The 21,876-nt window shown below is 52.5% G+C and overlaps 1 protein-coding gene across 3 annotated transcripts in view; it reads left to right on the top strand.

The window, feature by feature from the left end:
- Positions 1–21,876, top strand: part of TBC1D22A (TBC1 domain family member 22A) — a 260,169-nt gene that overhangs the window by 96,905 nt on the left and 141,388 nt on the right. For all 3 annotated transcript variants that reach the window (XM_081595008.1, XM_081595010.1, XM_081595009.1), the window contains 3 exons: positions 776–904; positions 4,237–4,299; positions 16,878–16,992. In XM_081595008.1, coding sequence (XP_081451134.1) covers positions 776–904; positions 4,237–4,299; positions 16,878–16,992 — 307 coding nt within the window. The remainder of the gene's footprint in view (positions 1–775; positions 905–4,236; positions 4,300–16,877; positions 16,993–21,876) is intronic.

Below are 21,876 nucleotides of genomic sequence, written 5' to 3' on the forward strand. Positions count from 1 at the left end.
AGAGGAGGAAATGACACGCGTGCGTACCCAGATGCAGGTACACGTGTCTGCATGCGTGTGTGTGTGCATGGACACACGTGCATACGTGTGTAAGCACACAGGTGCACAGCTGCCGGGCCTGCACATGCCTGACCTCTCCGTGCGGTGCGAGGCACATCCAGACGGGGTTTCGTCTCTTGGTCCTGCTGTGGGTGCTCGGTGAGTGCCAGCCGCCACCGGGCGCCCGCCCCTCTCTGTGTGGCCGAGGGTGAAGGTCCTTCACCCCCGGGGAGGCTGCCGTGCTGAGCCCGGACCCCTGGGGAGGACGGGCGGGGCTGCGGCTCTCGAGGGCTCAGCTCGCTGCCTTTATGTCCCTTTTCTCGAGACTCGTTTGTCCTCCCCTCTGTAGCGCATTTCAGAGCACCGAGCTCATTTCGAGATGTGAGCCTTGTGGGAATTCCCGGTTCCAGTGGGTTCATCCCTGATCGGGAAACTATCAGTAAGATCCCAAATGCTGTGCAGCATGGTCAGAAAAAACAGAATGAAATTTAAAAAAAAGAAAAGATGTGAGCCTTTTGATTAAGGACTTCCCATAGAGATTCCAGATTCCATGAGTCATTGTTGCTCAGTTGCTAAGTCGTGTCTGACTCTTTGAGACCCCATGGACTGCAGCACGCCAGGCTCCCCTTTCTTCCACTATCCCCCGGAGTTTGCTCAAATTCATTTCCATTCAGTCGGTGACGCCATCCATGAGTTACGATTAACCATATATTCTTTTTGTGTTTTTCTCACACAGGGTTACCTTCCTGCCAATGTAGACCGAAGACCAGCCACTCTCCAAAGAAAACAGAAAGAATATTTTGCTTTTATTGATCACTATTACGATTCCAGGAATGATGAGGTTCACCAGGATACCTATAGACAGGTGGGAACACGTCTTCTTTTTTCTTGTCCTGAAGTTCTTTCACTCGGTGACGTCTCTCTTGTTGGCGGAAGTGCTTTACCTGGCAGGCCCCTGATTGGGTCACAGATCTTTATTTTCTAGCAAATAAATAAGTGTGAAAGCTGATAACGGTGAATTTCCCCTAATAGTAGCACCTTGGGCATCTCCGGTTCCTCCTACAGGAGTGGAAAGGCATTTTCATTGGAGCCGCAGAACAGAGAGCCTGGAGCCCTGGGTGGGGGGTGTCTCGTGACTCAGTGGCCCTCTGACCCGAAGGTCAGAGGTAGACATCCCTCAGGGTCAGGTCAGAGGAGTGAGTCCCCCGGCCCCTGGGCGCTGTCCTCTGCTGCCATCGGGGATGTGGTTTATGTTGAGGAGAGCCATGCTGCTCAGCTCGGCTCTGGAGGGACGCAGTTCAGTCCATAGCAGAGGTGTAGCCAGCTTATCATTTGGCTATTTAGTTTAATACAAAATGGGTATAATTATGGCCTCTTGAATAGTCAGTTGACAGACGGTGTGCATAATGGGAGAAATACTTAAAATTGATTTATGGTTCACTGTGCATTGAGAATTTCCTGTTGAATTCGCTCGAGGCCTCCCTGATTCTCATTGTCTTTGTACCATGTGAGAATTCAGAACGGTCTGTGCCACCGTTAAACAGGAAGGTGGTTAGGACTTGGCAGCCCTGCTCCATGTTCTGAGATGAACGTCTGATTTTCCCAAGGCATGTCAGAGGGAGTATTACCTCTGACAAACCCGGCCTCTGGGTGCAGGAGCGTTGCTGAATTTTCCACTCAGACACGGACACCCCGGTCTGCTTGTCAGTGTGGCACGGTGCCGCAAAGAGGTCCAGAGACAGGCCTTTCCGCTGCTTGGTCATCACGGGTCCTTTAAGTTAAGTAGGTTCTTGGACAGCACCTTCCCCATAGGGGAACCCTGGCAGCCCTGGAGGAAGAATGACTCATGTGGGGGTGGGAGGGGGGCAGGGACCCCTTCTGCCACCCTCCAGGATGGGCTCTTCTTGTCCTCTGGCCCCTGCCGCCCGCACTGGACCTGTCCTCTGGCTACACCTCCTGCGGCTCCCAGGCCCAGGCGCTTCCCCCTGTCACTCTGGGAAGCCGAGTTCTGATGCGGTGTGTGCGTGGACTGGGTCAGCGAAGTGCCGGCTTACTTGGCCGTTCTTCCACTTTGCTGGTTTTTGTGAGTGGGTACATTTATTATTGTTTTGCCTGTGTTTTTGCCACGTTTTTATTCCAGAAAAAGATGTCCACAGGATGACACTGGCATCTGTCTGCGGGGTTTACTGGGCTATGTTCTGTTATGAATTTCTTAAGGGAAAGTTAATTAAAGACGGGTTGCATGCATCTTTACTCAGTAGTCACTGTGATAGGTAATCAAAAGCTCCCCTGTTACTGTGCGTCCCCTGAACGTTCCTACGTTTGTGTCCGTATGACTGAGCACAGGGCACACTGCTGGGCCTGCCTGCCCTGGGCCGAGTGCGCCTGCCTCTTGGAGGTGGGCCCTGGGCTGTTCTGCATGGCCGTTTCAGGCGCTCTGTTAGGTCAGGATGGAGCCGGCCGGGTCTGGGGCTTGGGAGCCCTGGTCTCCTCTCCCTGCTGCCCACTCTCGGGGATTGACCCGTGAACTGACCGTGGCCGCCCGTCTGCCCGAGGGGTGCGGCCTGGCCCCCGCCTGCTTCCCGTCCCTCTCTTGTCCTCTGCCCTCTAGGTCTCTGTTCCCCCTGTGGGTGAAGCTGTCACGTCCAAAGCACAGAGAGTCGGTCCCAGCTCATCTGTGTGTCCTCCCTGCGGGTTCTGTGGACGTCGTGGCCGCCCCAGCCGGGCCGGTCCTGTGTGTGGGGGCGGGGCATGCCGAGCTGGTGCTGGGGTGCACTGTCCTGCCCCCAGCAAGCACGTGGCGGGCAGCTCTTCTGGTAGAGAGGTTGTGCTGGCCCTTGGCGTGCCCACGTGGCTCTGATGGTGCGGGGTCACTGCTCTGAGGGTGGCCCTGGAGGACACCCTGGTCACAGGGTGAGATCTGGAGGGTTCTGGTCTCCTGCATGTGGCCAGCTGCAGGGCTCTGGCCCCAACAGACTGTAGTCCTCGTCCTCGGGGTCTCCTTCCCAAACCGGGGTGCCTGCACGTCTCAGCGTTCAGACCCCTCCCCGCGTTGCTCAGCGGGTCTGAGTCAGCTCATTTCTCGCCTTCCTCTGATGCCGTCTCCTCTCCAACTTTTCTTCCCTCTCTCTCTCTCCCACCGCCTCGTAGTCCACGCTCCCCGAACCCGCTAGGCTGCCGCCCCTGACCCCGGCCCAGTTCTCACCCAGGGCAGTCTCACTGCCTCCCTTGGGACCACGGATGGGCAGCGGATTTCCGGATCTCACCTGAGGCGAGAGTTCAGGGCGGCCCCGCGAGTGGGAGCAGCTCCCCGGTCAGAGCCGTGCAGCTCCGGGGCTGTGCATCCCCCGGCAGCTCTGAGCGGCGGGGGGCCCTCTGACGGGTGAGGATGCAGAGCCCGCTGGGGTGGCCACGGCCACGGCGCTGGCGAGGCGGGGAGGAGACCCAGGCCCCGCGGGTCTCCAGACCCTTGTGGTCACGGGCAAGGACGGGCATGGACCTGCATCGCAGCCCCCTCCCCACAGCATCACGACGTGCCACCTCCCCTCCGCCCGTGTGGCCATGTGCCTGGGTGAACGGGGATGGCGGTAGCGTTGGCTGCAATGGGGTGTTCACGTGGGGTGCTGGGGGCCGGCCGGATGCCGGCTCAAGCCCTGGGCAGGTTGACCGAAGCCGGAGGTGCCGCTGCGCGGTGACGACTCCTGTCAGACGGTCGGGTGGGGCCCGCTGTTCCTCCCAGGGCTTTTGAAATGTTGCCTCTGAACAGTGCCCTGGATTCCCCCAAGGACTTTGTACAGCGCAGAAAAATGTGTCCTGGGCTCCAAGAAGAAGCTGTCACGGCCTAAAACTTGTACGCTATTGATGTACTCGAATTGCTCCCCGTGTCAGAGGCTGGAAATCAATGCTTACTAATTGCTATGGATCCTGTTACTAAATAGCCGAGGGCCGCTCTGTTCCTAGTCCGCCAGCCGCCGTCGCTGGGTGGGAAGTGTGGAGTAAGGCTGTCGTGCCGGGACGGGGCGGGGGGTCCGGCGGATGGAACCTGCCCCGGCCACAGGAGAATGCCCAGCCCAAAGGGAGCAGGCAGGATCCCGAGTGCTCCCGCTGCTGTTACTCAGGGTCGCTCTTTTAATGATCGTGCCTGCTGTGACGTTTGTCAGCTTTTAAAATCCGTGTGTCTTTCTCTTCCGTCTCCAGATCCACATAGACATCCCTCGAATGAGTCCCGAAGCGTTGATACTTCAGCCCAAAGTGACAGAGGTAAGAGCCGGGATCCGAAGGTCCTGCGGAGGAAGCCCCACGCCCACCGTCCCAGCGGCTTTCCCCACGGCGCGGGCAGGGGTGGCCCCTGGGGCAGAGTCGACAACACAAAGCGCTCACTGTTCTTTTTTTATTGTGCAAAGATCGGTGTGTACAAAAGAACACAGGTGGGGCGTAAGTGTGCCTGTGGTTTACACACCTGGGCCCCCCACCCAGTGTAGGACTGAGAATCCCACCATAGTGTGACTGGTCACGTGGAGGCTGCCTGCCACTTTCACCCGCCTCCAGGCCCCTCCCCAGGAGACGCCCGCTCTCCTGACCTGTGTCGCCCTCCCTTTCCTCATGCCTTTAATGCACGTCTCATGACACCCGGGAAGCCGAGGTCTGGAGCCGGATCATTCCTCTGTCTGTGTGTTCGGGTCTCTGCAACCTGACTTTCTTCACCTACGACGTTATTTTCTGAGGTTCAGCCAACCTGTGTGTCTAGTTGCTGCTCAGATATTCCACACTTCCTCTTGCCTCTTTCCTGCGGGTGGACGTTTGGGTGGTTTCCAGGTTTTGCTGTTGGAGTAAACACTACTATGCCCGGAACCTTCACCTACAGTTCTGCAGGTGCCCACTGGCAGGGATTTCTCAGTACCATTTATGAAGAAGTGAGATGATGACTCAACGGACATGAGTTTGAACAGACTCCGGGGCATGATAAAGGACAGGGGCGCCTGACAGGCTGCAGTCCCTGGGGTCACAAGGAGTCGGACACGACTTAGCAACTTAACAGCAACAACAAGGTGTTGCAAGGTTGGGTGTCAGCCTGTTGAACTTTGCAGATGATGGTGGGACGGTCTCCCGAGGGCTGTCCCGGGAGCCCTCACACCCCTGCCGGCTCCGGGTGCTGCCAGGCTTCTCCAGGTCTGTCTCTCTGGTGACAGTGTTCATTTTCCTGTCTCTGATCACCCGTGGAGTGAGCATCGCTTCCTGTATTTGTGTGCTTCCGTGTCCCCTTCTGGGAAATGCCTGTTTCTGTCTTTGCCTGATTTCTTGTGGGTGGGTGGTCTAATTGTTTGTTGGTAGTTGCTCTTTATATATTAGGGATTCTGACTCTTTGCCACTTCGTAGGGGCAGATCCCTCCTCCCACTCTGTGGCTTGTTTCCGACACTTTCTTCTAGGGGCTGTCACAGTCTGAAGTTCTCAGTTGTCTTCCTGAGGAGACATCCTGAAGCCACTCTCCCTCCCTTATTTCCACCTTAAGGTTCTGAAGTGTTACCGTTCACACTTATTTTAGTTCATCGGTATCCAGTGGCCGTGTGTGCTCCGAGGTGGGAGTCCACTGCCACTTTCTCCCATGGTGACCAGTCTAGCTTTTCTGCCCATGTTTGCAGGGTCCCTTCTTTTCATGTCTTTTTCACATTTACAGAGATCTGATCTCTGATTTGGCTTCCCTGGTGGCTCAGTGGTAAAGAATCCGCCTGCAGTGTAGGAGACTCAGGAGGTGCAGATTCGATCTCTGGGTCGGGAAGATCCCCTGGAGGAGGGCATGGCAACCCAGTGCAGTGTTCTTGCCCAGAGAATCCCAAGGACGGAGGAGCTTGGTGGGTCCATGGGGTCACAGAGTCGATCACGACTGAAGAGACTGAGGACAGACGCGCAGACGCGCGTGCACTCTCTGCTTTGCCCCAGTGTTCAAGTCACCTTCCTTCAGAGCACACGTGCCTGATTCATTCAGCTTCACCAGAAGGCTCAGTATTTGGTGGGGAGTGTACGTAACACCCCCCTGCCCACCCCCCCTGCCACTTTCTAAACCGATCAGGTAGTGTTAAGGCTTTACTCCTCCATGGAAGCCCTCAGGGGAGCCCATGGAAGTCCCAGAATCAGATGGCCAGGGTTTTCTTTCTTTTTTCAAATTGAAGTACAGTTGATGTACAGTATTATGTATTGCAGGCGTACAGTATAGTGACTCAGTCTTTAAACTTACACCCCACTTAGAGTTACTGTAAAATTTCGGCTGTATTCCCTTTGTTGTACAGTGGATCCTGATAGCTTATTTTATACCTACGAGTTTGTACCTGTTAAACCTGCCCGCCCTGTGCTCTCTCCACTGGTAGCCTCTAGTTTGATCTCTGCATCTGTGAGTCTGCTTCTTTTCTGTTGCATTCACTATTACTTTGTGTTTTTTAGATTCCGCTTATTTGTTCCTAACGTCTGTTTGATTTGTGATCGGAATTGCACAGAATCTATAGATCAATTCGGGAGAACTGACATGTCTATGAAATTTAGTCTTCATTTTCATGAACATGCTAATTGCCCGTTTTCTTAGACCATTCTTTAATGCCTTTCAATGAAGCTTTAGAAATTGCTCCATAAAAGGTCCCATGTATGTTTTATTAGATTTATTCTTCGTTGTCATATTGTTTGTTGCTATTATAAATGGCATCTCTTTAAAACTGAATTTTCTTATTGTTTTAAATATTTGTTTTTCATCTTGATTGCTCTAGTAAATGCAGTTCTAAATTTTGATATCTCCTGCTGTGCAGGAAGTTTGTTAAAAAAAAAACACGATTATTAAAGCCAAAGTGCTTTTAGATTACAAAACACAAAGGGAGAAAATTAGTTTCCCACAGAAGTAGTCATTTTGAGGTACTTCTCTTTGATTGTCCTTTTCAATAACTGTGCTTATTGCATCTAGAAAAGGAGAGATCACATATTATAACCTCGTTTTAAGGTATTTTTTTTAATGGAAAATAGAGTCTGCCATGTGACCTTTACTTTATCTTTACCATTATGTTTTTCCTGCCACTTGAGACTCTGTGTAGAGCTGAGCCCATGGGCTCCCAGTTTCGGAGGCGGGACCCAGTCCCCGCCGGCCAGTGTCGGCCAGCCTGCATATGTGTGACAAGCTGGGGCCTCGCTCCCCGTGGAGGCCCCTCTGCCCTGCCAGTGGGCCCCGCAGCCCCTCAGCTCCCACACGTTTCTCCTGGAGCTCCAGACCTGCCCAGGGCCTGGCTAGGGGGGACTGCCATGGGGGAACCAGGTGAGGAAAGCAAGGGGCTTTAGGGGAAGTCTAGAAGTGCTGGTCTCAGTGAGAAGCAGGGAGAGTCAAGTTCTGGCTTGTGGCATCGCAGGCATTAGGCTTGGACGCACTGCAGCTGATCCATGACGGTGCTGGCTGGGCCCGTTACCACGTACATTTGCCCTGAACCTTCATGTGTAAATCTAGGGAAGACATCCAGGTGTGGGGTGTGGGGCGGTATGGTAAGTGTACACTTTATGAGATGCTGCCAAAGCCTTCCCCAGGTGGCCGTGCCAGCTCGCCATGTGTGAGAGGCCCAGTTGCTCCACGTCCTTGTCATACGTGGTATTGCCAGTCTGTTTAATTTTTGCTATTTTAAAAAACAGCTGTGTAGTGGCATCTTATGGGGTTACAATTTGCATTTCCCTGTTGACTATGGATGTTGGGCATCTTTTCATCCACTCATTTGTCATGCTCAGATCTTTGGTGAAGTGTCTGTTCCGTTTTTCTGCTCACTGTTTAATTGCTTTTAGAACCTTTAGCCTGCCTGTTCCCTGGCCTCCCCTAGGCCTTCCGAGTCAGACTCCTGGGGTGGACCTTGGAAACCCCTATTGGAAGGAAGCACAGACGGAGGTGGAGGCTGTGGACGGAAAGGGGGTCTTTGCGGAGGTAGGATCTCCTGGGGTGACCTACTGGGTGACGTCCCCAGGGACCTGGGACCTGGGACTTGGCTGCCTCTCTGGCTTTGCCCTGCCCTTCCACCTTGATTCATCTGATCAGACCTTCTGTCTGTGCGTTTCCTCTGTCTGCTGGGCACAGAGCAGCTCTGCACAGGGACCCGTGAAGCTGTCTGGATTCTTCCCTCCTCACGTGTGACCTCAGAGGTCTGGTTCCCCTGGGTCTTCCAGAGACTGTAGCCTTGTCGGAGACACTCCGCCCCACTCTGATTCACACGGTGATCATCCCGGTGCTTACTGCCTTGTCGATTTGTCTCCTCGTGGATGAGGTCTCACTCTGCCTGCATGTCACCTCCCCGGGATCAGGGCTGGCGCCCGAGTGCCTGGAGCCTCACGGGACTTAGGAGATTTTATTGAAGTGAGTCATTAATCACTGAAGCTGAAGCTCCAATACTTTGGTCACCTGATGCGAAGAACTGACTCGTTTGAAAAGACTTTGATGCTGGGAAAGATTGAAGTTGGGAGGAGAAGGGGACGACAGAGGGTGAGATGGTTGGATGGTGTCATCGACTCAATGTTTGACTAAACTCAGAGAGTTGGTGATGGACAGGGAGGCCTGGCATGCTGCAGTCCATGGGGTTGCAAAGAGTTGGACAGGACTGAGTGACTGAACTGAACTGAGTAATCTTTTTATCCAACGTTGTTATTTGAAAGTGAAGTTCATAACTTTTTGGCCCTTACTCATTTTACCTTCTGTTTATGGAAATACCCTCAGCCTCTTACTTGGAAAATGTGGACTCTAACCCAAGGCCCTCTGGCTTGTGGGCTGGTGCAGGGAGCTCAGGGAAGGAGCCGCCTTCAGATCTCACGAGCCGGGTCTTCTCACGAGATAAGGTCATCAACTCGCGAGTCCCTTCTCCTCCGTAATTATTATATTATCTGCCCTCTGGCTCGCTGCTTCTTAGAGCAGTTTCACAAATTAGGGAAATAGGATGCTTTTTCCAATTAGCCACAGAGAAGTGACATCTCATTACATTTAAACAGACACAGAAGACAATGAACGTGCAGGCCTTTAAGACCCCGGTATCCACGGACGGTCCTTCCAGTTGGGGTGATGAGCTCTCTGTGGCCCCGAAGGATGGTCATTTTCTGGGAGGCACGTATCCGTGGAGCACAGATGTGTTCATCCTGGGCTCTTCCCCTGACTGTGAGCTTTCTGTAGACAGGCTTCCCGACTGGAGGGTTTGTGTGGAGGGGCGTGGGCCCAGTTGGTGTCCGGGAAGAAGCCTGCCCGGCCTGCTCTGCTCACCGGTCCCCCACTTCCTCGAGCTTGCCGGCACCCCCCCCCCCACCGCCCTGGCTGACCCTACGGGGCCCACGTGATTCCCACGGGCCTGCTTGCACCTCTGTCCCCTTGGACGCAGCTCTCGGGGGGCAGCCTCCACTTGCGTGTTCGCACTGCTGGTGCCTGGTGGACACTGGGGCCTCAGACCGGTGTGTCTGGGTGTCTCGCTGGGATTCTGGCCGCAGCCGAGGCCCTGGCTGTCTCTTCTCACACTGCAGGCTGTCAAGACCAAGGCCTGGGTCTTTCTTCTCCTGTGTCCCCCTGGCACCTCCAGGGGGGCTGGCACGTAGTGTGGCAAACACCTGACAGGTGATGCTGGGCTGCATGCATTAAACGCGCGCTCCTCCTGGTGTGTGCGTTCAGGAGGGTCCTCCCGTGGGAGACGTGGTGCTGGCAGGGTCTCAGGCTGGGGCGCTGGGGACGTTCAGTACTCCCGAGCCTGTGTCTTGGTGGTTGCCGCTCTCTCCCTTCCGTCTCATAATTCATCTTTGTTTCACCTTTTGGAGGTGGGGGGGTGCGTTTGTAAGAGCCTGTTGTTTAGTCGCTCAGTTGTGACCCCGACTCTTTGTGACCCCGCAGGCTGTAATCCACCAGGCTCCTCCGTCCATGGGATTTCCCGGGCAAGAACACTGGGGTGGGTTGCCATTTCTTTCTCCAGGGGATCTTCCTGACCCAGGAATTGAACCCATTGTCGCCTGCATTGGCAGGAGGATTCTTTCCCACTGAGCCACCTGAGAAACCTCTTTGTGAGAGCCTGAGAGATATGTATTCGTTATAGAATCAGTTCATTAAACTCTTCTGGGATATATTTCAAGGATCTAATCCATAGATCTTCCCCTTTTTTTCTTTTTGGCTTTATGGTAAAGTAAATCAGAGCGGAAAGTTTTCCATAACATATACATCCAATTTAAAGAAAAAATTAAAAATTGCTTCCACATGTCCACTGACACGAAAGCTGAGCGATGAAGAATTAATGCGTTTGAACTGTGGTGTTGGAGGAGACTCTTGAGAGTCTCTTGGACTGCAAGGAGATCCAACCAGTCCATCCTAAAGGAAATCAGTCCTTAATATTCATTGGAAGGACTGATGTTGAAGCTGAAACTCCAATACTTTGGCCACCTGATGCGAAGAACTGACTCATTGGACAAGACCCTTATGCTGGGAAAGATTGAAGGTGGGAGGAGAAGGGGTGACAGAGAATAAGATGGTTGGATGGCATCACCGACTCAATGGACATGAGTTTGAGTAACTCTGGGAGTTGGTGATGGACAGGGAGGCCTGGTGTGCTACAGTCCATGGGGTTGCGGAGAGTCGGACACAACTGAGCGACTGAACTGAACTGAACTGTCCACTGTCAAGCTGATGAGAAAGCCAGGCTGGCCTCATCTAGGTCCCTTCTCTGTCCCTCCCCAGACATGTCCCTGTCTGCAACAAGGCATTATTCCCTTGATTTTTGGTAAATCGTTCTCTTGCTTTTCCATGGTTTGTGGCATGGGTGTGTGTGTGTGTGTGTGTGTCTCACCTGTTCTCACTGTTTATTTTTAGTGGAGTTGTGCTAAGTGCACTCCTTGGCATCACTCTTTGTGTTACAGAGTTAAGGTTCTAAGCCCCAGACACCTGCACACATTGTGTGGTTCATTTTCACTGCTGTGTAGTATTCCCTGTGTCTTCTGTGATTTATTGATCCAGCTTAGGGTTAAGAAGCTCTGGCTTATGTTCATTCTGGTGCCTTTTCTCTTAAATACATCACTGCTCCTGCTGCTAAGTTGCTTCAGTCTTGTCCGACTATGTGCAACCCCATAGACAGCAGCCCACCAGGCTCCGCCGTCCCTGAGGTTCTCCAGGCAAGAACACTGGAGTGGGTTGCCATTTCCTTCTCCAATGCATGAAAGTGAAAAGTGAAAGTGAAGTCGCTCAGTCGTGTCTGACTCTTCACGACCCCATGGACTGCAGCCTACCAGGCTCCACCATCCATGGGATTTTCCAGGCAAGAGTACTGGAGTGGGGTGCCATTGCCTTCTCTGTAAATACATCACACGACTTACTAAATCTGTTCATAGATATATTTTTAGTAAGTGGCATGTTTTTGCATTTTAGTAGCATTGTCTAATTTTTTAATGACAGTATATAGAAATGCAGTTGACCTTTGTAAGTTAATTTTATATCTGGCAAACTTAGTAATCTTTTATCAATTCTAATGTTTTGTGTGTAGGCGTATTTGAGTTTTTAAGGAAGTTAATCATATCGCTTATGAATAATGATAGTTTCATTTTTTTCTTTCTGTTCTGTATACCCATGCTTGGTTTTTTTTTACCTCCACTGGCCGAGATTTCCACTACAGTATTGAGTATTAGTGTTGAAAGAAGGGATGTCCTGGTGTCATTCCAGTTTTGAAGCAGTCCGCCTCATTGACTTAGGATATTTGCTCTAGGTTTTCTAGATGCGTTATGTTAAGGATGGAGCCTTGCTTTACTCAGGGTTTTAAAGTCCTCAATGGCTGCTGAGGTTTTATCACCTCCTTCCCACTTGTCGTCTGAGGTGAGAATAGGTCTTTGCTCCTTTATTCTGTTGATACGGTGGATTTTATTAGGCGACTTCCTAGCAGCGAGGAGACTGTGCGTTCCTGAAGTAAATCCAAATTGGCCAGGACGGATTTTTCACTGCCTCACAGGATTAAGAGTGTTAACATCTCGCGTGCCGAACGCCCGAAGGGGAAGCCTGGCCGCTCTCGATGTACAGACGCTCTCTGGCCGTGTCTGACTCCTCAGCTGCGCTGTGATACGCAGCTCCATCTGCCGAGGTGCACCTTCGGTCTGATGATGTGACACCATGATGTGTTGTCTGAAGGTGTTGTTTCTTTTCTGTACTTCAGTTCTGAGCCTGATGCAACGTGTGTGCTTGCCAGCCCATCAAGACAAGTGACTTGAGCACAAAATGTGGGACGTAAATCCCCACATCTCAAGGAGGTGAAGGTGGAGTAATTCACCACCCAGCGTGGCGTGGCAGGCTGCTTCAGAGTGCTGTATTATTAATTGGATTGTAAACCTGCATTCAGTGTATATTTTACGTGATGTATGGCTGCCTATTAATCTATGTTTTAGATTTGTTAGGGACTCATTTTTGTCTCGTTCATCAGATGTAATTTGTGTGGGGGGAGCGTCCCCTCAATCTTGCTGCGATCACTTGTGTTATAAAATATCTCCTCTTTCTGAGCCCACATGGCTCCTGGATTTCAGGAGATATAAATCCCACAGGTCTTCTCAACACAATCGTATATTTTGTTGTTCTTCTCACAGAAATTATCTCCACGGCGCTTGATACGCTGGAAACTCATGTTGCCGATGCATATGGTTGAATTATGATGCTTTCATATTTCCGAAATCAGATATTTTTTTCCCAAGTAATCACGAACACAGCGACATTTTCAATTTCAATATATTAAATTTTTTAGAATGCAGAACCTCTCAGCTCTGCAAGTGCATGGATTGCTGGCACCCTGGTCCTGCCTTGGAGGCACGTGAAGGTGGTGATGTGTTTATAGAGTGAGGACGGAAGGAGCTGCCCCAAGGGGGCCCATTGAGCCCCTCCCCGGGGCCTCTGTGGAAGAACACTGGGTTTTTAGGGAAAACCTGGCATGGTGCTCAGGTTCCAGAGACTGGGCAAGCAGATTGGGAATGCCCGTTGCCTTTTCACTTTTTCAGTGGCAAGTGGTACTGATGGTAACAGTACCAGCAGTCCCAACGGTGCGGATGGTAATAGTAGCAAGTGTTTTCGTTATTGTTGATGAGGGCCAGTCGGTCTGTGGAGAAGGTACTTGGAGAAGAGGTTGAAGTTTGAACTGCATTTAATGAATTTCTCCTCTCTAACAAAGATAGACCTCAGGAATGCAAACAGAACTTTAATAGCAAATAATATCCAGTGACTATTCATCTCTAGGGCCATCTCAGGTCATTCCGTGTTCTCATTAAACATGTCCGCAGACAGAGGGCACACTTCCTTCGCTGGCAGATAGCACCGCTGCTCACAGCCACAGCGCACCCGCTTAAACGCGCGCTCCTGTCCCGTGACAGCCCTTCCGTATCCGTTCTTTCCTAAACTGCCCCGCGTCTGCTGATGGCCTTGTGCAAGTCGAGTGCACTGTTTTCACCCTTCCTGTGGATTTTGACACACAAAGTTGTAGGGACTGTGGCCCCTGCAGAAATGCCCATGGCTGCCCGCTGGGCATGCGATGACCCTGCTGGGCTCCGTCGGCCGTGTGTGTGAGCCCAGGGCCCAGACGCCAGCGGAGCATCAGCCTGTGAGGCGCTGACTCTGTCCCCGTCACAGGTGGACTCAGGGAGGGTGACCGGGGCAGGGCTGTCTGTGGAGACGCCCGAGTGTGCAGGGGACACTGAGCTGCTGAGCCCACCTGGCTCCCGCTCTGGGACACCTCTCCTTTCTGGCCTTTAGACACCTTGTGGGAAGCTGGCCCCACACCCCAGGCTGGCCGGCCCCCGCCCTGGGGCACCTGTGGCCACTGTCCCCTGGACCTGGGATGCCAAGCTGACTGTGAGGTGCCCCTCGGAGTGGGGGGCTGGGCTCTCGCTGCTCTGTGGGTCCTGCAGGCTCCCGCCCCAGCTAGCACTCTCCCTTCAGCCCCCCTCAGCTGCAGGCAGGTCAGGACTCGGGGTCCCCCTGTGTCCTTCTGGATTCACACTCCCCGCCGTCACCAGGCATGCTGTCTGTGTGGAGACCCTTCCTACTTCATTACAGTCGGTGGAGTTTCCCCCGGAGTCCAGACGAGGCTGATCCGTCCATCGGCTTCTGCCTGCCCCCAGCCAGATGCCGCTTTGTGTTCTGGGTGGTGGGTGGTCCCACAGCGGGGCTGGAGGGGTGCAGGGACCAGGGCACACGCCCGCGAGGGCAGTTGGGGGGCCTGGGGCCGCGGGTGGCTTGGTTGGAGTGGATCCCACCGTGGACCCCTGGTGTCCCCAGCGTGCAGGACAGTTACTGCCAAGAGAGAGGCTGAAGGACGTTTAAGCAAGTGGTTCACCTTCCCTTTATGTCTCCCTCTCCCGCTCCGAGATGCATAAATCATGGGAGTCTTTCTTATTCTCTAAATTAATAGCTATTGTTATAGGGAAATGATATGCAAGATGATGCGAGGCTGTGGGTGCGGCTTCCCGGCTCTGATTATCTGGGGAGGTAGAGGTGCTGGCCCGGACAGGTGTCAGGTCAAGGGCACGCGAGCACCGGAGCCGCTGGGGATGTTGTTTCCTGGCCTGGAAGCTGGCGAGGGCTCCGGGCAGCGGCCGGTGCCTGTGTGGAGTCGGGGCAGGCGGGCCGGGAGACAGGGCCCCGAGCAGGACGTGCACACCCGTCCCCTCCGCAGGCGCGCCCGTGCTGGTGGGCAGACCCGCGGGCTCTGCCGGGCTCCTCGGCAGGTTCTGTCCACGCTCCTGCTTGACTGGTGGCCGGGAAGGAGGGAGGCCTGTGCGGGGCGAGACAGAAGGTCCCCCGTGCCGGGGGCTAGGCCGTCTTGCCAAGACCGCGGGCCCTGATTCTCAGCCACGCGTGGCTGCCCGAGGCCGCCTCTCGGCCACGTCCACCTCTGCTCGCTCTGGAGGGCTCCTCCCTCCTCCTGCTGTCCGAGCAGCTCTCATCAGCATCACAGCCCATCACCTCCTCCCTGGTGTCCCTCCACCAGACGCCCCTTGAGCTGATCCCCGCCCCCAGTCCGTCTCCATCACAGACTTGGGGGTGAGGTGGGGCTTGAGGTCCTGGCTGGTGGTCCTCGCAGGTCTGGAGCATCGCTGCTCGACGGAGAAGCAGGATGCGGACAGTGGTCCGGCGTCCAGGAGGCGCCCCCGGGTGTTGTCGGTCCGAGGGACCCGGGACGGGAAGGCCCAGGGATGCTGCCGGCCGGGGGGCTCACGAGCAGGAAGCGGTCGGCCCTCCCCAGCAGGTGGGGAGGGGGCAGATGGCAGGCCAGCCACCCAGGGGTGCGGCTTGAGCTGGACGCCAGGTCGGCAGGGCGGGGACAGGCACGCGGAAGGTGGCAGCCTGGTGGGCCCAGGGCAGCGGGGATGTGGGAGCCGGCGGGAGAGGGTCAGACCCAGGGCGGCCAGGGCGTGGTGGGGGGTGGGCGTGGAGCCACGGGAAGGCCGTGAGGCCGCGTGTGTGTTCGTGAGGACTTGGTGGTGAAGGTGGAGGAAGGGTGGGGGGCGTGAGGAGGGGAGGTGGGGTGGACTGGGTGTGAGTGGCGAGGAGGGAGGAGCTGAGACAGCGCCCGGGCCTCGGGTCCTCGGACGGCGGCGGGAGCCGGGCTGACGGGGAGATGCCTGCCTCCAAGGGCCACGCGTCTCCAGCGGTTTAAGGAAGCGTCTGTCGTGTCCTTGTGTGTGGAATCTAAGAAGCGATACAGATGAATCTATGCATAAAAAAGAAGCACAGACATAGCACCCAGACCTGCGGTGACCAAAGGGGAGAGTTAAGGGCAGGGACAGGTGAGGAGCGTGGGGTTAAGAGGTGCCGACTCCTGCACACAAAATAGGTGAACAGCGGGGGTTTAGTGTCCCGCACAGTCGGCTGTGTTCAGCATCTTGTAATAAACCATGATGCGAAAAAATCTGAAAAAAATCTATTCAAAAATCGACCAAGTTCAGAGACACAAAGAAGAAATCGGTGTTTGCCAGAGCTGGAGGCTGGGGGGTGAAGTGGGTGAAGGGGGTCAAAATAGAATAAACGTGGCAGGGCTGTCGTGCGCAGCCTGGCGCCCACAGTGGGTGGTATTCACCACATCTCTCAAAGTCGTTAAGAAAATAAATCTTAAAAGTCCTCGTCACGAGAAAAAAAATGCTGTGTGTGGTGATGGGTGTTAACCAGATTACTCTGCTGATCGTTTCGGAATATAGGATTTACAGATATTCAGTCATTATGTTGCCTGGAGAATCCCAGGGACGGGGGAGCCTGGTGGGCTGCCGTCTGTGGGGTCGCACAGAGTCGGACACGGCTGAGCGACTTGGCAGCAGCAGCAGCAGCCGCATGTTGCACAGCTGAAGCGAATGTACTGTTACGTGTCGGTTGTACCTCAGTGAAAAGCATCCCGTGAGGGAAGGTTAGAGCGTCTGCTACCCCTCCCTCCCACATGTCCCTCTGTCCATTCATGTCCATTCGCGTGAGCAGCCACCCACCGACCCTTCCTCTGCCCACCCGTCCATCCCTCTGTCTCTCCAACCCTCTTCCTGCACTGCCAGGCCAGGTGCCGCTGCGCCTGCTGGCCGAGTCCGGGGCGGCCACATGCAGTGGTACCCGAGGGGCTGGAAGGGCAGAGAATGAGTGTCTCTTATAGGAGCCAGCTTGTGTGGGGGGACTGAGCCCAGGGCTCAGGGACGTTCTTCCATACTGCTTGTGAGTCTATTAAAAAAATCAAGATAACTGGAATTTTAAAAAGTTGTATTTTATATTAGAGACTGAAAATTATTGGTAACGTGTATTTTAAGGATGCACACATTTAAAAGTTTCTGCTGTTTCACTTTCTGCTACTCCACTTGTTCAATTTTCTTTCAGATTTTTGAAAGGATTCTGTTCATATGGGCCATACGTCATCCTGCCAGCGGATATGTTCAGGGGATAAATGACCTGGTCACTCCCTTCTTTGTAGTCTTCATCTGCGAATACATAGGTAAGATCATAGCATGCATGATGCTTTCTTCTGACAGACATTAAACGTGGACTTCAGTGGCCTTACCGTGCTGCTATGCATAATTACACCAGTGCTGAAAATTGCTGTTAATTTTAATGTTATTAATGACAGCCATTAATAATATTGGAGAATAATAGTTTTATCATTGATGCCCGCTTTGTAAAAGTCCTTAAATCCACATGCTCAACTACTGAAGACATTAACATGTGTTTATTATTATTAATATCTTCTTTTAAATAATAAATGAGGAGAAATGTAAAATATTCGAGGAGTGTGGTTTTGTGTTAATGGTCATAGAGCACCGGCTTTAATGATTTGGATTTAAACGGATATGGTTAAGGTGATAGACTATTAGTTGCATGTTTTGCTTACAAGCTAAAAACCGAATCCTCTTTAATTGCATTTCTGCAGCATTTCATCACTGTTTTGTCTTTGATATACTAGTAGCATTTAATTTTATGAGAATATTAATTACATGCAAAATAATTGGTTTAATGGGCATTTAGGTTGGGTTATACTGTCTCTGAGTACTGCATATTTTTTCTTCCGTTTATGTTGCAACAAACAGCCAAGTGTAATATAACTTTGCCTGGTTTATGTTTCAAGTTTAACAACAGGTCTGATGATATGTGTGTGAGATCTACTTTTTAATTCATCTGTGGACAGAAACGAAACACCACAGGATGGGTTTACTCTTGAGTGGTAGCGTTTTTATTTAAAACTGACATGACTTTGTCTTCATGTGAACCTTCCTGCCTTGGTGTTTGTTGTTGTTTTTTTTAGGTTGTGTTTTAGCCATGTCAGTTTTAGGTCCACTTCATATTCTCACGGTGTTGTAATCTGCAGGGTGAGGTTGACCTGAGACCAGAAGGTCCCCTGATGCTGCCCGCTTCTCATCCACTTTGTGGCTGCCCCTCTCCCATCGCTTGGAGTCTCATGGGAGCCTCTTCATTGCTAAGCAACCAGTGATCCCGGGCTGCCCCCGCATCATCCGTTCAGCGGGGAGAGGCCGCTGCCGAGCCTGCCTGCCTCTCTGCTTCTCGCTCGCTCGTTTGACAGATAATGAAAGTGTTCTTAACGATCCTGGAACAGTAGGACCTCTGTCAGTAGACTTCAGAGCTGTTAATTGAAAGAAGAAGTTCAACTGAGATGTGATTAGAGAATTGATATTCCATGTTAAATAGACCATTTAATTAACGTGGTAAATAAGTTTGTCCTAACGAGTCTAGCACCAACTTAGGTTGTACGACCCAAGCAATCCTTGGTGCGTTTGTCTGAATTATCAGCAGGCTGGGATGAAGGGACATGCCCGCGATGTTAATTGTCCAGAAGAGAGAAAAGCTGGAGAGAAGAGAATTCGTGTTCAAGTGTTGCCTTCAGTTAAACTCAGAGGCATTCCATGCCTTCCCGCAATCCCCAGCACACAGTCGTGTGCAGACACACGTGCGTGCACACACATGTACATACACAAACAGAGGCGCACACACAGGTCCCCGGGGGCTGCCGGCAGTCCAGGTCTCTTCTGGGCTCCTCACCCTGCTTCCCGCTGTCGAAGGACACTGTGTCCTCGCAGGAGTTTGGTACACAGACACACACGTATGCAGCAGCACCAGCCGCCACCTCTCCAAGTACGTGTGGGACAATCCTCAGCTCCTTGGAAGGAGAGTCATGACCAAATTAGGCAGCATATTAAAAAGCAGAGACCTAACTTTGCCAACAAAGGTCCATCTAGTCAAGGCTATGGTTTTTCCAGTAGTTATGTATGGATGAGAGAGTTGGACCATAAAGAAAGCTGAGCACCGAAGAATTGATGCTTTTGAACTGTGGTATTGGAGAAGACTCTTGAGCGTCCTTTGAACTGCAAGGAGATCCAACCAGTCCATCCTAAAGGAGATCCAACCAGTCCATCCTAAAGGAGATCCAACCAGTCTATCCTAAAGGAGATCAGTCCTGAATATCCATTGGAAGGACTGATGCTGAAGCTGAAACTTCAGTACTTTGGCCACCTGATGGGAAGGACTCACTTACTAGAAAAGACCCTGATGCTGGAAAAGATTGAAGGCGGGAGGTGAAGGGGACGACAGAGAATGAGATGGTTGGATGGCATCACCGACTCCATGGACATGAGTTTGAGTAAACTCCGGGAGTTGGTGATGGACATGGAGGCCTGGCGTCCTACAGTCCATGGGGTCACAAAGAGTCGGACACGACTGAGCAACTGACCTGAACTGAACCTTGGGATGGAGCCCCTGGTGGCAGTTGGGCCCTGGAGGTGCCTGTCACCCCCGAGGGGTGGCTGAGGCCAGGAGTCTTAGAGCTCTGGGGACCCCGGTGGCGGCTGTGGGTGTGTGGGTGGTCCAGATGCAGAGGCTGGAGAAGACAGCCACAGAGGCGGCGCTAAAGCCAGCGGGAGAAGCCAGGAGTGGAATGTCGCTCCCGGAGGACATCACGTGCTCGGAGAAGACAGTGGAGGCAGGCTCAGTGCAGGGGGGCTGCAGGCTGGGAAGCAGGGCTGGGTCGTTTTTTTCTTCTCTAGGCTCCGCTGAGCCCAGGGGTCCCGAAGTCTGGGTTTGGCTTGGGGGAAGGAGGCCTCTTGGACTTAGCCAGCCGCGTTTCGCTCTTTCCTCTGCGTGGGGGGCCCAGACGCTGCTCCTGTCACGCCTCGGAGGTGTCTGTGCGTCTGCATCCCCACCAGGCCGGCCTGGGGACGGGGCGCAGGCCCACAGCAGTGTGGGTGGGGGACAGCTGTTTGGGGGGAGCTCTTCTGAGTCTTTTCGCTGTGTGTTATGTAGTTCAGAGCATGTTGCACATAAAATTCTATTTCACGCCTTTTCCCGTTTAACCTTAGAACATTAGCTTGTTCCTGTATCATTAAGAAATCTTGGTAAAGATCGTTTCCACCTCCTGCACGTAATGTTCTGTTGAGATAATGTAGCATAATTCATGAAACCCTTCTACTCTTGTTGGAGTTTTTAAGTTCTTTTCCCCCCAGGCATGGTGCAGTTTTTAAGTATTTTTCAAACAGTGGCTGTCATATTCCTTTTAGCAGTGTTAAATCCGATTTAAGATTAAGAACCATTATTCCGTCACCTTGAGTCCCACAATTTAAGTAGAGAGGTATATTTTAGTTGAACTAAGTGGTTTCAGCAGAGCAAAACACGAAGCAGCATTCCCCCAGCCTGACGCCTTTATCCTGCGTGCTCCTTAAATTTAGAAGCTGCCCTGACCGGACACTGTGGACCAACTCCTCAGGGAGACTGGGTGTGGGTCGGCGTGTGGGAGGAGCATTTTACAGTTGATTCTCATTACCAGCATGTGTAAGCTCTGACCAATTTGATATGTCATTTTCTGGTAAAATGTATCACTCTTGAAAGCCAATGTGAAAAGTGACTGAAATGAACAATGTGTTTACGGATGAACATTATGGATACTTTTTTATTGTTGTTGTTGTTCAGTCACTAAGTCATGCCCGACTCTTTGTGACCCCATGGACTGTAGCACACCAGGCTTCCCTCTCCTTCACTGTCTCCTGGAGTTTGCTCAAATTCATGTCCTTTGAGTCAGTGATGCTTGTCTGACCATCTCATCCACTGCTGCCCACTTCTCCTTTTGCCTTCAGTCTTTCCCAGTATCAGGGTGTTTTCCAGTGAATTGGCTCTTCACATCAGGTGGCCAAAGTATTGGAGTTTCAGCTTCAGCATTAGTCCATCCAATGAATATTCAGGGTTGATTTCCTCTAGGATTTACTGGTCCTATCTCCTTGCTGTCCAAGGGACTCTGAAGAGTCTTCTTCAGCACCACAATTTGAAAGCATTGATTCTTTATTTTTGTATTACTGTTTATAAGTCAGCGTCTCAAAAGTACAGGTTGTTTTCAAGCAGGTTACTTTTGCCCAGAAGAAGACGCTTTAGCATGCATTTCCTGGATACTGCAGCACACTGGAAGTAGATTTAGTGTGGGGTCAGCAAGAGGAGTCGGAGAAGGCAATGGCACCCCACTCCAGTACTCTTGCCTGGAAAATCCCATGGACAGAGGAGCCTAGTAGGCTGCAGTCTATGGGGTCGCTAGGGGTCGGACACGACTGAGCGGCTTCACTTTCCCTTTTCACTTTCATGCATTGGAGAAGGAAATGGCAACCCACTCCAGTGTTCTTGCCTGGAGAATCCCAGGGACGGGGGAGCCCACTGGGCTGCCGTCTATGGGGTCGCACAGAGTCAGACACGACTGAGCAACTTCACTTTCACTTTTCACTTTCATGCACTGGAGAAGGAAATGGCAACCCACTCCAGTGTTCTTGCCTGGAGAATCCCAGGGACGGGAGAGCCTGGTGGGCTGCCGTCTATGGGGTCGCACAGAGTCAGACACGACTGAAGCGGCTTAGCAGCAGCAAGAGGAGTAAATCCCCAAACCTGGCTGGGACCCAGAGGAGAAGCACTGAGGGGTGGGGTTTGCTGTCGGCTGAACACCTGTGCCGCCATCTTTCTCCCGCCTTTTCCACCGACGGTGTGACTTGGGCTTTGAGTGACAGTGAGGGAGAGCTGTCGCTGCTTCTTATTGATAAATTACAGTCTTAGAAATAGTTGTTTAAACTTTCTTTGTTTGCACTTATGCCTTCCCTCATTGCACTTTGTTTTTCCCATGTGTTATATGAACCAAGGCTGCTGCTAAACGCATCTTTTACTGGCTTCCTTCAGTATCCCTCACACCTAACATACCTCTGTGGTTCACAGCTCATCTCAGAAACATTTAAAGGTGGAAACGAGAGCACCTGCGTTCAGGAAGTTTCCTGAGGCAGTTCTGTTCCGTGTGGGGGAGTGGAGAGCAGAGGGCCCTGGAAATGCCAGCGGATCAGAACCAGAGGGT

Source organism: Giraffa tippelskirchi, chromosome 4 (assembly GCF_054371585.1).
Source record: "Giraffa tippelskirchi isolate mGirTip1 chromosome 4, T2T-mGirTip1v1.2.pri, whole genome shotgun sequence".
Lineage (NCBI taxonomy): Eukaryota > Metazoa > Chordata > Mammalia > Artiodactyla > Giraffidae > Giraffa > Giraffa tippelskirchi.